This window comes from Choloepus didactylus, chromosome 19 (assembly GCF_015220235.1).
Source record: "Choloepus didactylus isolate mChoDid1 chromosome 19, mChoDid1.pri, whole genome shotgun sequence".
Lineage (NCBI taxonomy): Eukaryota > Metazoa > Chordata > Mammalia > Pilosa > Megalonychidae > Choloepus > Choloepus didactylus.
Window position 1 is genome coordinate 21,515,990 of NC_051325.1, and position 12,728 is coordinate 21,528,717.

Consider the following 12,728-nt stretch of genomic DNA (forward strand, 5'->3'; position numbering starts at 1 on the left):
AGAACAAGTGTGTTTGGTGACTGTATATCATTTGCGTATATATATATAATCTATAATCCCTTTGTGCCACCATATGTTGCAGCCCATGGCTGTTAGTCAGAAGTTTACTTTTTTTTTTTTTTTTTTTTTTTTTTTTTTTTTTTTTCCTTTTAAGGGAAAAAATATTTTTATTTCTAAAAAATGAGGATCATAGTATATGCTGTTTTCCATTCTGCTTTTTTCACTTATGGATCTTCCTATTTAATTATTCTTTGTAAACAAGAGTTTGAATGGTTGTGCCACAATTTAATCATACTTCATTGAATATTTAAATTTCCACATTTGAGGCTACATTGAGACAAACTGGTACTTGACTTCCCCAATTATTTCCTTAAGATAAATTTTTAGAAGTAAAATTAGTCAATAAGGAATGCACATTTTAAAATTTTAGTAACATTTGATAACTATTGCTAAGCCTATACTTCGCTCTTCCACCAGTAGCATCAGTGCCCTTTCCATTAAGTCCTTGCCAAGCAAACCTTAAGAGTATTTGCTACTATTGTTTGCCTACCTTGTTGTAATTTGTACTGATTCAGATATTCTAAGTGAGGTTAAACATTTTTCATGTTTTTTCACTATAGTATTCATTCTCTTATGCCTCTTGAACAGTTTTAAATATCTCAGATAAGCACGAAAATGAACCATTTATCCACCATCCTCAATTAAATGTTTTTCCTTGTTAATTGTTTAAAAGAAATGAGTTCCCCTTTCTACTTTTCCATATAGACAATTTATCTCAAAGTTGATTTGCCCAAGGTTTTACTTCTTACTACATATATTTATTGTATCTTATGGTTATAAAACATAACTATAGTTTATTAAGGCCTATTATTATTATTTTCAAGATTTGTGGATCCAGATAGATCATTTAGTTATTTTAACTGCTATATAATGTGCCATATCAAATGTATAAACCTTTATTTATCCACTCCCCTAATGAGTTACATTTAAGCCGATTACAGTTCTTTACTGTTGAAATACCACTGTAGTCAGTATCCTTAAATACATGGTTTCTTTTTGTGTCTGGGTTTATGTAGGTAAATAAAAGTGCAGTTGCATCTTCTACTTTGTTAGATATTGCTGAACTGCTCTCCTAAATATTCTTGCTCATTTTTCTAGGTGTATTCAGATTTTTCTTAAGAGATATTTATAGAGTGTATTTCAACAATGATCCCGCAAGTTAATCTCTAAGTATGTTTCTTCATATATAAAACAGGAATGATACATACTTAAGAGTGATTGTAAAAATGAAGAGAAAATTACATTTGGTTGCCTACTATGTGTTAGGCATTTTCCGTGCCATTTCTCATTCTTTCCTAGAAACTGTGTGATACGGTACTAGATTTGTTTTTTTCTTTATCTGTATTAATTCTTTAAATACAGATAAGGAAACAGGCTCAATTTAGTTGAAACCACTTTATAAACTGACCTTCAAAATAAATTCCCTTAAAGTTGGCAATGGACATGAGCAATTTATAAGACAGAGATAACAAAAACAAGGATAACTGGTTAATCATTTGTGAGAAATTTTAAAAACTATTGTTCTTTGATACTTGAGCCTAATTCACTTTTTTTGTTTCCATTTCAGATTTTCTAAACGACTTATCATGAACCAGTGAATATTCAAAGGAGGGCTAAATTTGAAGCCTGTACAAAAGCTTACCCCTGTAACACATGTGCCATACTATACAAATTTCTACTTTTGTCAGTCCTTAACATCTACCTCTCTGAATTTTCATGAGTTTCTATTTCACATGGGTAATTATTTTGTATACACTGGCAACAGCATACAATAAAATACTTGGTAATTGTTTTTTTCTTATTTATTGATATGAAATATACTTAGGCATATACCTGTTTTAAACAGCTATGATAAATAGCAGTTTTCCCACTGTCATTAAGGTGGTAAGTTATCAGTGTTGGTGTTCCTAAAATTCTTGTCACATAACCTTATGTCATACACGTGCAAGACTACTAATTAAAGGAAGGTTGCAAACCTACCATTGTATTTTATTCATTTGAAGTCAGAAGGCTGCTAAGTTCTAGTTTCTATCTATGGGCTATTTACAGAGTTAGCTCTGTTTTAATACTTTTTAAAGTAAACTCCTTTGTTAGGAATATTAATCAAGTTACACGTTAAAGTCAGTTACTTCATTATAGCTGACTCTTCTAACAAATAGTAAAGAGAAAAGACTGGACATATGAATTCCTCTAGAAGGTGTAAACAAACCTTCAGAACTTGGGACAATGCCTGAATAGAGATACAGTACCACGTGATGAGGTACAAAGTGACAAGAAAAAAGGAATCAAAGCCCAGCTTCAAAAGTTTACAACTTCAAGAACTTGGTAAACCATTTTGCTTCCAAATTTTTGCCTATCTAGAAAGCTTAAGGTATGTTAAAACCTCCCCAAAGTCTAGCCTCCAGTATTCATTCATTCAAGAAATAGTGAGTAGAAACCATGTCCCACTGTACTCCAAGATCAGTCTCATATAGAACCAGTGAGTCACACAGTATCTACACCAAATATTTTAATTCTCTGCAGTCCACATGTTCTATGAAAACGTGCATGGGAAAGTTGGTTTGACTCTTGATTCCAACTCAAATTACTCACTCTTACCCCAAAATAGAGAATTAAGTTTTAGGACACCTAAACTACAACTTCTAAACCCTTACCAAGATGACTTTTAATTGTATTTGCTATCAATAAGCAGTGGCAATTCATGGCACTTTATAATTTGTCCAGTCAGGGAAGGTTTATGAAATCAGTAAATGCCATTTGGAAAAGGATCTTCTATCAAAAATAATTCAAGATAGTCCTTTTAGCAAAATCCAATACTATTTCCTCAGTACTTTATAAATGGAATTTTCTTCTACTTGTATCCATTTCCCGGGGCTTATGCACCCATTCATATTCTCCATATTTAGAATCAAAGGTTCCTTTCTGAAGAGATCTTAATTTTAAGGTAAAACGTGGTCCAAGCTCCTGAATTCCTACTTTCTTTTCACTCTTGAATATGTATCTGTGAAATCTGAAGAAGACATAATCCCGCTGATTGTGGAATGTAGCAACCTGCCTTCCGATAAACTGAGGATTATGGGGAAACAGAGATGCAAACATACGTCCAATAGAATGGCCCAGCCGTGTTGTAAAATTATTCAGAATTATTTCAGGAATGTGCTCTGTGGGGTCCTTCCCTCTTCTCTTGATTTCTTTACGCAGACGAACACTACTCATTTTAAAATGAGCTGTCGGACCGTGTGGCAAGTGACTCAAAATAAGTCCATTTGGTGTTTTACGATCTTCATTAATAACAATGAGATCTGTGAAATCTCTAGAGATGCACTGTGGAATAATTTTTTTCAGAGCCAGTCCTCTTCTGTAATAAACATGTGAGTTTGGTATAACTGTAGAAAGCTGTTCACAGAGTCGTACTGTTCTCCCATGAGGTCTGTCTGATGTTGTGATGAGAATTTTGGGAGAAGTCTGTCTGTTGAAGTAAGAAGCAAATTCATCTGTAGCTTCATCATAAGCAACCTCTTCGTCATTAGGGTCTACTATGGTTTCATCATGTACTCGCTGATTGTCGATGGTCTTGGGTGTAGGCTTTGGTGGAGCCTTATCACCAAGAGCCTCTCTCTCCTTTTTAAGTTTTTTCTTAGCTGCCAATTTTTCCTTCCGCTGCTGCTGTTTCCACCGCGTGAACATTAAATGTCGCCGCTGCTTATTCTTAATCTCCGAAATGCTGAAGCCCGGAGGGAAGGCAGCCGCTTTCGGGGGTGGAACGCCGCTTTCCGCCGCCCCATCCCCATTGACTACAGTCTCTTGAGATTCTTCGGAAGCGGCTTTCCGTTTCAGGCCTTTCTTCCCGTTGCCTCTACTCTTATCGTCCACCTTCGCCATCAGAAGTTTACTTTTAAGACAACAAACTCATAGAATACCACAAGACTAATTCTTATACCAGTGAAAACTCATTTCTACTTGGAGACTTTTCTTCCCTTGAAAAGAAAGGCCTCATGTTTGAATCTCATCAGGAATATATGAAGAGGATGCATACCCAAAGAAATCCTTGTTGAGCTCATTCATTCAAATTATAATTGCAATTTCAAAAAGTGGCCTCCAAATATTTTCCATCTTAAACACATCAGAACAGCCACATTGATTTAGGAATCTTTGCAACTGGATAAAATACAAAATTCTTTTCCATTCTCAAGTTTCAGATGTGATTTTCATATTAGCAGTAAAGTGCAAATTTGCTGAAATTTCTCTTTTAATTTCCAAATTTTGGGAACATTGCCCTTAATCATTAGCTAATTCCCAGTTCCCTCTCCACTCAGCCCCCTCCCCCTTTATCTTCCTGGCAAATTCTCTGCTGTCATTCAAATTTTCAGGGTTCTTTCTGTGTTTCTTTCTCAAATACTCGGTTCTGTGATTTGCAGCAATATCTAGGAACTGTGCAGTCTCACGAACATGAATTATTGAAGGAGGGACTAGCCCTGAATTTGCAAAACATCTAAAGTAAAGCATATTTAAAGTAAATACCAATATGTGGCCTTCAAATTCCTACAGGAATGAACAATTGTTACAAAATTACTACCAGTAGAAACCTGGCTTTCAAAAACATTTTACTGTCATTTTATGCAAATTAGTGCTACAAACATGTTTTAAAAAGAATGGGTCCCATTAAATAGGCTATAAACATCCTGCCGTTAATTTTAACTTAATTTTAACATAGAAATTTTAACATAGAAAAACACTTCTTCATAAACAGTGGCAGTTCATCTCAGACAAAATTACCATAAATCTGATTAATAAGGTTTATTGCCTTTCTCTCAAACCTCTTTATTTCCCTCTAAGAGTATTTGATAAGGGCAAGGGGACTTTCAGAGTAGTTGTTCAGGACGAGGAAAATGGAAGTATACCTTAGTTTCTGAAAGCTTTTTGGCAATTTCCTGATACCTGGTAGAGCTCTGACAAGATAACTGCCTTTCACTTGACAGTGATAGAAATTATAGCAAGAAACTCGGGGCAAGACGGTGGAGTGGTGAGGTGTAGGTTTTAGTTACTCCTCCACGGCAGTAGGTAGAAAGCCAGGAACTGCATGGACCAGACACCGCAGAACAATTTGACTTTGGGCATACTTCATGCAACACTCATGAACACATGGAACAGCTGAGATCAGTGAAATCTGTAAGTTTTCACAGCCAGGGGACCCGCGCCCCTCCCTGCCAGGCTCAGTCCCGTGGGAAGAGGGGCCATTAGTGCTGGGAACAAGGAGGGAGAACTGCAGTTGCGGCCCTTATCGGAAAGTCATTCTACTGATCCAAACTCCAAGCATAGATAGACCAAGACCAGACACTGGAGAATCCAGGAGTATCTAGCCTGGCAGAGAGGAGACAGGGATAGCAAAAATAGCAAGGAAAACAAAAATAAAAGCAGAGACTTTTTGGAGTTCTGGTGAACATAGAAAGGGGAAGGGCAGAGCTCAGACAGAGTCAGGCTCATATGCAAATCCAGAAGACGAGTTTCTTAGTCTGAAAAACTGGTTTCTCTGCTCCCTGGATCCTTCCTTAATGGCCCTAATCTCCCTGTCTCTTAGCATTTCAATAGCCCATTAGATCTGCAAGGAGGGCCCTTCCTTTTTTTTTTTTTTTTTTTTGTCTTTTTCTCTTTTTCTAAAACAATTACTCTAAGAAGCCCAATACAGAAAGCCTCAAAGACTTGCAATTTGGACAAGTCAAGACAAGAGCAGAACTAAGAAAGCTCTGAGACACAAGGCAATAAGTCCAGTGGCTGAAAAAATTCACTAAACACCACAACTTCCCAAGAAAAGGGGGGCATACCCTCATAGCCATCTTCCCAGTGGGCAGGGAAAACTCCTGCCAGTCACTGGCTCCACAGCCCAGAGCTGCCCCAGACAACCCAGTGTGACAGGAAGTGTTTCCAACAACACCCACACACACACACACACACACACCACAAAATTGGGAGTGGACATTAGCCTTCCCCGCACCCTCAGCTGGTTGTCCCAGAGTTGGGAAGGCGAAGCATTGTGGATTAACACGCCCCATTCAGCCATCCTTTCAGCAGACTCGGAATGTCTCTACACAGCCCTGCAGCCCAGAACCACCCTGGGGGGATGGCACTCACCTGTGACATAGCACAGTCATCCCTCAACAGAGGACCTGGGGGTGCACGGCCTGGAAGAGAGACCCACTCGCAAGTCTCAGGGGCCATACACCAATACCAAGGACTTGTGGGTCAGCGGCAAAGACAAACTGTGACAGGACTGAACTGAAGGATTAGACTAGTGCAGCAGCTTTAAATCTCCAGGAACACCTGGGAGATTTGATTGTTAGAGCCACCCACCCTCCCTGACTGCCCAGATACATGCCGCATATACAGGGCAGGCAACACCAACTACACACGCAAGCTTGGTACACCAATTGGACCCCACAAGACTCATACCCTACTCATCACAAAGAGGGAGAGACCTGGCTTGAGGGGAATAGGTGGCTCAGGGATGCCACCTGCTGGTTAGTTAGAGAAAATGTACTCCACAAAGCTGTAGATCTGACAAACTAGAGATAAGGATTTTAATTGGTCTACAAATCCTAAAAGAACCCTATCAAGTTAAGCAAATGCCCAGAGGCCAAAAACAACAGAAAATTTTAAAGCATGTGAAAAAAACAAACCATATGGATAACCCAAACCCAAACACCCAAATCAAAAGATCAGAGCGGACACAGTACTTGGAGCAATTAATCAAAGAACTAAAGACAAACAATGAGAGCATGGCACAGGATATGAGGGGCATGAAGAAGAGCCTAGAAGAGCATTAAGAAGAAATTGCAAGAGTTAATAAAAAAATAGATGATCTTATGGAAATAAAAGAAACTGTCAACCAAATTGAAAAGATTCTGGATACTCGTAGTACAAGATTAGAAGAAACTGAACAGCGAATCAGTGACCTCAAGGACGACAGAACGGAAAATGAAAGAACAAAGGAAAGAATGGGGAAAAAATTGAAAAAATCAAAATGGACCTCAGGGATATGATAGATAAAATAAATCATCCAAATAGAAGACTCATTGGTGTTCCAGAAGGGGAAGAGAAGGATAAAGGTCTAGGGAGAGTATTCAAAGAAATTGCTGGGGAAACATTCACAAATCTTCTAAACACCATAAATACACAAATCATAAATGCCCAGGGACCTCCAAATAAACACACTCTGAGACATATTCTGGTCAGATTGTCAAATACTGAAGAGAAGGAGCAAGTTCTGAAAGCAGCAAGAGAAAAGAAATTCACCACATAGAAAGAAACAGTATAAGACTAACTAGTGACTACTCAGCAGCCACCATGGAGGCAAGAAGGCAGTGGCATGACATAGTTAAAATTCTGAGAGAGAAAAATTTCCAACCAAGAATTCTTTATCCAGCAAAGCTCTCCGTCAGATTTGAGGGGGAGCTTAAATTTTTCACAGACAGACAAATGCTGAGAGAATTTGCTAACAAGAGACCTGCCCTACTGGAGATGATAAAGGGAGCCCTACCAACAGAGAAACAAAGAAAGGAGAGAGAGATATGGAGAAAGGTTCAGTACTAAAGAGATTCAATATGGGTACATTAAAGGACATTAAGAGAAAGAGAGAAAAAATATATCTGACAAACATAAACCAAAGGATAGGATGACTGATTCAAAAAATGCCTTCACAGTAATAACATTGTATGTAAATGGATTAAACTCCCCAATTAAAAGATATAGATTGGCAGTATGGATCAAAAAAAATGAACCTTCAGTACATTGCATACAGGAGACTCATCTTAGACAGAGGGACACAAAGAAATTGAAAGTGAAAGGATGGAAAAAATATTTCATACAAGCTACAGCCAAAAGAAAGCAGGAGTAGCAATATTAATCTCAGATAAAATAGACTTTAAATGCAAGGATGTTATGAGAGAAAAAGAAGGCCACAACATACTAATAAAAGGGGCAATTCAACAAGAAGAAATAACAATCATAAATGTTTATGCACCCAATCAAGGTGCCACAAAATTCATGAGACAAACACTGGCAAAACTAAAGGAAGCAATGGATGTTTCCAGAATAATTGTGGGAGACTTCAACACAACACTCTCTCCTATAGATAGATCAACCAGACAGAAGACGAATAAGGAAATTAAAAACCTAAACAATCTGATAAATGAGTTTGATTTAACAGACATACATAGAACATTAGATCCCAAATCACCAGGATACACATTCTTCTCTAGTGCTCACGGAACTTTCTCCAGAATAGACCATATGCTGGGAAATAAAACAAGCCTCAATAAATTTTTAAAAATTTGAAATTATTCAAAGCACATTCTCTGACCACAGTGGAATGCAATTAGAAGTCAATAACCATAAGAGACTTTGAAAATTCACAAACACCTGGAGGTTAAAAATGAGGGGGAGATGAAACATTCCTGGATAATCAAAAGCTTAGGAACTTCATCACCAGTAGATCAGTCCTATAAGAAATGCTAAAGGGAATTGTGTAGGTTGAAAGGAAGGGACACTAAACAATTGACTGAAACCACTTGAAGAAATAAAGATTTCCAGTAAAGATCACATGGTAAATATAAATACCAATATTACTGTATTTTTGACTTGTAACTCCACTATTTACTTCCTACAGGATCTAAAGTACATAAAATATAAAGATAAATCAGCAGTTTTGAACTCAATGTAAAATATGTAATTTTTGACAAGAACTACATAAAGGTGGGAGAATGGAGGAGTATAGGAACATAGTTTATGTGTTCTATTGATGTTAAGTTGGTATCAGAGAAAACAAGATTGTTATAGATTTAGGATGTTAGATTTAAGCCCCACGGTAAACACAAAGAAAGTATCAGAGAATATGATCATAGAGATGAAGAGTATGGATTACGAGAAGTGGGGGAAGGGGTAATGGGGAGTTAAGAAATGAGTGTAGGGTTTCTGTTTGGGGTGAAGGGAAATTTCTAGTAATGGATGGTGGGAAGGTGATGGCATTGCAACATTGTGAATGTGATTAATCCCACTAAATGGAATGCTGGGGAGGTGGGTTGGAATGGGAGGATTTATGCTGTATATATATTTCCACAATTGAAAAAAAAAAGTCTTGATAGATAGTGACAATTAAATGCCAAAAATGTTCCTGGATGGGATCTGGGAATGGAGGAGAAAAGGCTCAAAAGGACACAACTGGGACATAAGAAAAAAATGAAATATAGAATGCAAGCTTTATATCAATGTTAAATTTCTTGAACTTCTTAACTACACTTAAGGTGACTGCATAAATGAATATTCTTGTTCATAGGCAATGCATATGTGAAGTATACTGTTTTTTCAAGGTGTGTGCAGCTTGCTCTCATATGTTCAGGAGACAGCAATAGATGATGGATGATAGATAAGGAGGGAGGGAGGGGGGAAAGAAAGAAATGGTAAAGTGCCAATGTTAGAGTTGGTGGATCTGGGTATCGGTGGAGGGGGGTTGGGGTGTGCTGGAGTTGTGTGTATGGGGTTTGTATTGTGTTTGCAACTGTCCTGTAAATTTGAATTTATTTCAAAATAAAAAGTAAAAAAAAAAAAAGAATTGAAGGGATACTGTACCAGTTATCCATTACTGTATAATAAACTACCTCCAGACTAAGTGGTGGAAAAAAACAGAAGAATTAAAAAAAATAAAATAAATTAAATTAAATTAAAAAAAAAAAAAGAAATTACAGCACAGCCAAATGTCAACCAGGAGGGATATTTTGCAAGTGTAAAACTTGGCCCTGTAGGTTCAATAAAGCCAAACAACCGTAACTATTCAAGAAGATATGCCAGTAACTTTGCATAAGTGTAATACCTGCCAGCAAGGTGTTAGCTGGGATGATTGAACTGAGTTGAAACTCATATGATCTTAGAATCTACTTCCTTCTCTCCCTACCCCAATACAACATTTTTATAGAAAAGACAAATGTAGTCTAGAAGTTTTTTCAATGACTTCCAACCAATGTACAATAGGTCAAGAAGTCAAGATGAGACACCACTTCTGTGTCTCACCAAACAAGGCTTTACTCTACTCCATACAGCTCATAGCTAAAGGCAGAGACCATCAAGGTCAGGCATCAGCAAACTAATACAGCCCACCACCTGTTTTTGAACTGCCTGCAAGTTGAAAATAGTTTTTATGGCCTTAAATGGTCATAAAAAATAAGAATAAGAATTATAGTTTGTGACATGAGAATTATATGAAATTCAAATCTCAGTGTCCATCAATAAAGTTTCATTGGAACCCAGTGACAACTATTCACTTATGTATTGTCTATGGCAGCTTTCACATATAAGAGCAGAGTTGAATAGTTGCAACAGAGACTTTTTTTTTTTGGTCTGCAAAGCCTAAAATATTTACTATCTGGGCCTTTATGGAACATTTGCTGATGTAGACAAATACGTGCTGTCACAACAATTTGGGGAAAAGAATCCTCTAGATTTCATAGCAATGGTCCAGATTCCCCAACCCAGTGTGCATCAGTGCGCACTGAATTTTAGTCTCATTTACTTCTTTTAGGCTAAAAGTCTTGTTACATCCAAATGTATTAAAGATACAGATTTAATTTCATTGACATCAGCCCCTGTGGATATCCTTGAAAGCCAATGATACCAACTTGAGGAAGATCAAGGATATCAACAATGTCTACCACTTAACTTCCCACATTCAGATGATTATCCATGGAAAAAGGAGCATTTGGAATGGCAAAAGTACTACTTGACAGAAATGCAATTCTTACTCATTTATATTGAACCCTCTCGAGAATGCAAAAAGAGTAAGTTCTGGCAGATTAACTGAAGTCCTTCTGGTCATCTAGGCACACAGGACATAAACTAAATGTTTGACCTGACTTTCCACCTGGTGTTGACTAGCAGAGTTGAGTATTCCTGTGTTGCAGAGTCCAGGAATTCACCCAGGCTTCTCTTATTTCCTTATCTGTCATTATGCTTTAGGCAAAGACATACTGAACATCCTGCATACTTTGTCTTTCAGTGATCCAAGAAGTAATAAAATAAACTCTGCCAGTGAAGAGCTGGGAATAAAAAGCCACAATGGAGCCTCTATATTAAATTCTATCCTAGGTACAGTATAGAGCCTACCCAACTTAACTGTAAGCCATTTCCAGACTCTTCCACCACTTAATGGAAGTAGAGAAAAAAGTAATGGAATCACAGAACTGAATGTTGGTAAAGACTTAGTATTTAGTTTAACTTTCTTTTATGAAAGAGCACATGAAAACCCAGGAGGTCTCAGTAACTTCCCAAGGTCATATAGATAATGAATGAAAAGGCCATGTCTGTCACAAACTCAAATGTGAAAAAGTGTTCAGGTCTTGTTTTTAACAATTAAATTTGATTCTAAGCTCCAATCCTACTGTTCTAGTTTCAGCCTGTGTTAAGGCTCCCGTTATTCAAGATGGACCAAAGGTTCTGGGGTATTCTATGGCACCCAGACACTGACGACATTGACGACATCTCCCTCATCTTTGGTCCGCAGAACATGCTGGTCACTGCTTAGAGGCCCACGATTTCAGTGAACACGTTCCCTTGTGATTCAGCAGCCCAGCCCTTTGTCTGATGCTGGGGCTGACGATAGACACCCCAATATCTAGCATTCAAATCACTCTTGTGCACCTCACAGCCATCCCTAGCAGCTACCACCAAGAGAAGTGAATGAATCCATTGACACCAGGGTTCATCAAATCCCCCTTCCTCTCTTTGCTTCCCAGATACTCCTATTGCTCTCCTTTGACAGCACCTAGTATAATCCCTTCAACTTGTGTAAACTTTTCAGAGATAGAAAGGAAGCATGTTATGGGCAGTTTCCACTTTGGGCCCTGTATCATGAACTTCTCCAGAAGCAAAGGGCTAAATAGTGGCTACCTACTTAACAGGGAAGAAAAACTATTTAAGGAGGACATGCACAAGTTAATATTTCAAAAAATTATCCTATGATGTTCATAACAACAAATCTCTCTATCTTTAAAAACATATGGATGTTTGGCAAACTATACTTCTTTGGAAAGCACCATGGAGTAGTGATGAATGGTGGCCTCTCTCGAGTCAAACGTGCTTGGTTTGAATCTTGGCTCTAGACTTACTAACTCTGTGATCTTGAGCAAGTGACCCAAACTCTCAAATTTTAGTTGGGGATAATAATACTTATGTGATGATTAACTGAGGTAAGGTCCAAAATGTGTTCCACATGGTAGGGTGGCATACTGTTAGGCAGGTGTTCTGCACATATTAGCTTTGTCTCCTTTCAGTAAGTGATGTCTCATCTCTGTGTCTGTTTCCTCATTGGTAAAGAATTAGATCTCTATTTTATAAAGGGGATGTGAGGATTGAATTAAATAGTTATGACAATTAGTGAGCATTTATTATAAGTTGCTTCAATCCACTTTCTTCTTCTACCTTCTCAATTAGAAGTTGGGTTTTAAAAGCAACAGAACCATATCTGAATTGGGTCTGTACAGTAGATATAATATTTTAACAATTATAATATTACCATAGTACTATAAGAGAATTCCTTGTTTTAAGGAAATGCACATCAAAATATTTAGAAGTAAATAGGACTTATTTGCAATTTATTAAGCAATTCAGAAAAATAATTACATGTG

At 37.5% G+C, this 12,728-nt stretch overlaps 2 protein-coding genes across 3 annotated transcripts in view; one reads left to right on the forward strand and one right to left on the reverse strand.

Moving 5' to 3' along the window:
• Nucleotides 1–12,728, forward strand: part of LOC119515819 (serine palmitoyltransferase 3-like) — a 169,442-nt gene that overhangs the window by 48,337 nt on the left and 108,377 nt on the right. The gene's annotated exons all lie outside the window — the stretch shown is intronic.
• LOC119515820 (ribosome production factor 1) lies at nucleotides 1,441–3,942 on the reverse strand. Its single transcript, XM_037812016.1, has one exon. It carries the CDS (start codon nucleotides 3,940–3,942, stop codon nucleotides 2,893–2,895), a length of 1,050 nt encoding a protein of 349 aa, XP_037667944.1. The 3' UTR covers nucleotides 1,441–2,892.

Coding starts and splice junctions, on each gene's coding strand:
- LOC119515820 (XM_037812016.1), bottom strand. CDS start 3,942: ATGGCGAAGGTGGACGATAAGAGTAGAGGCAACGGGAAGAAAGGCCTG.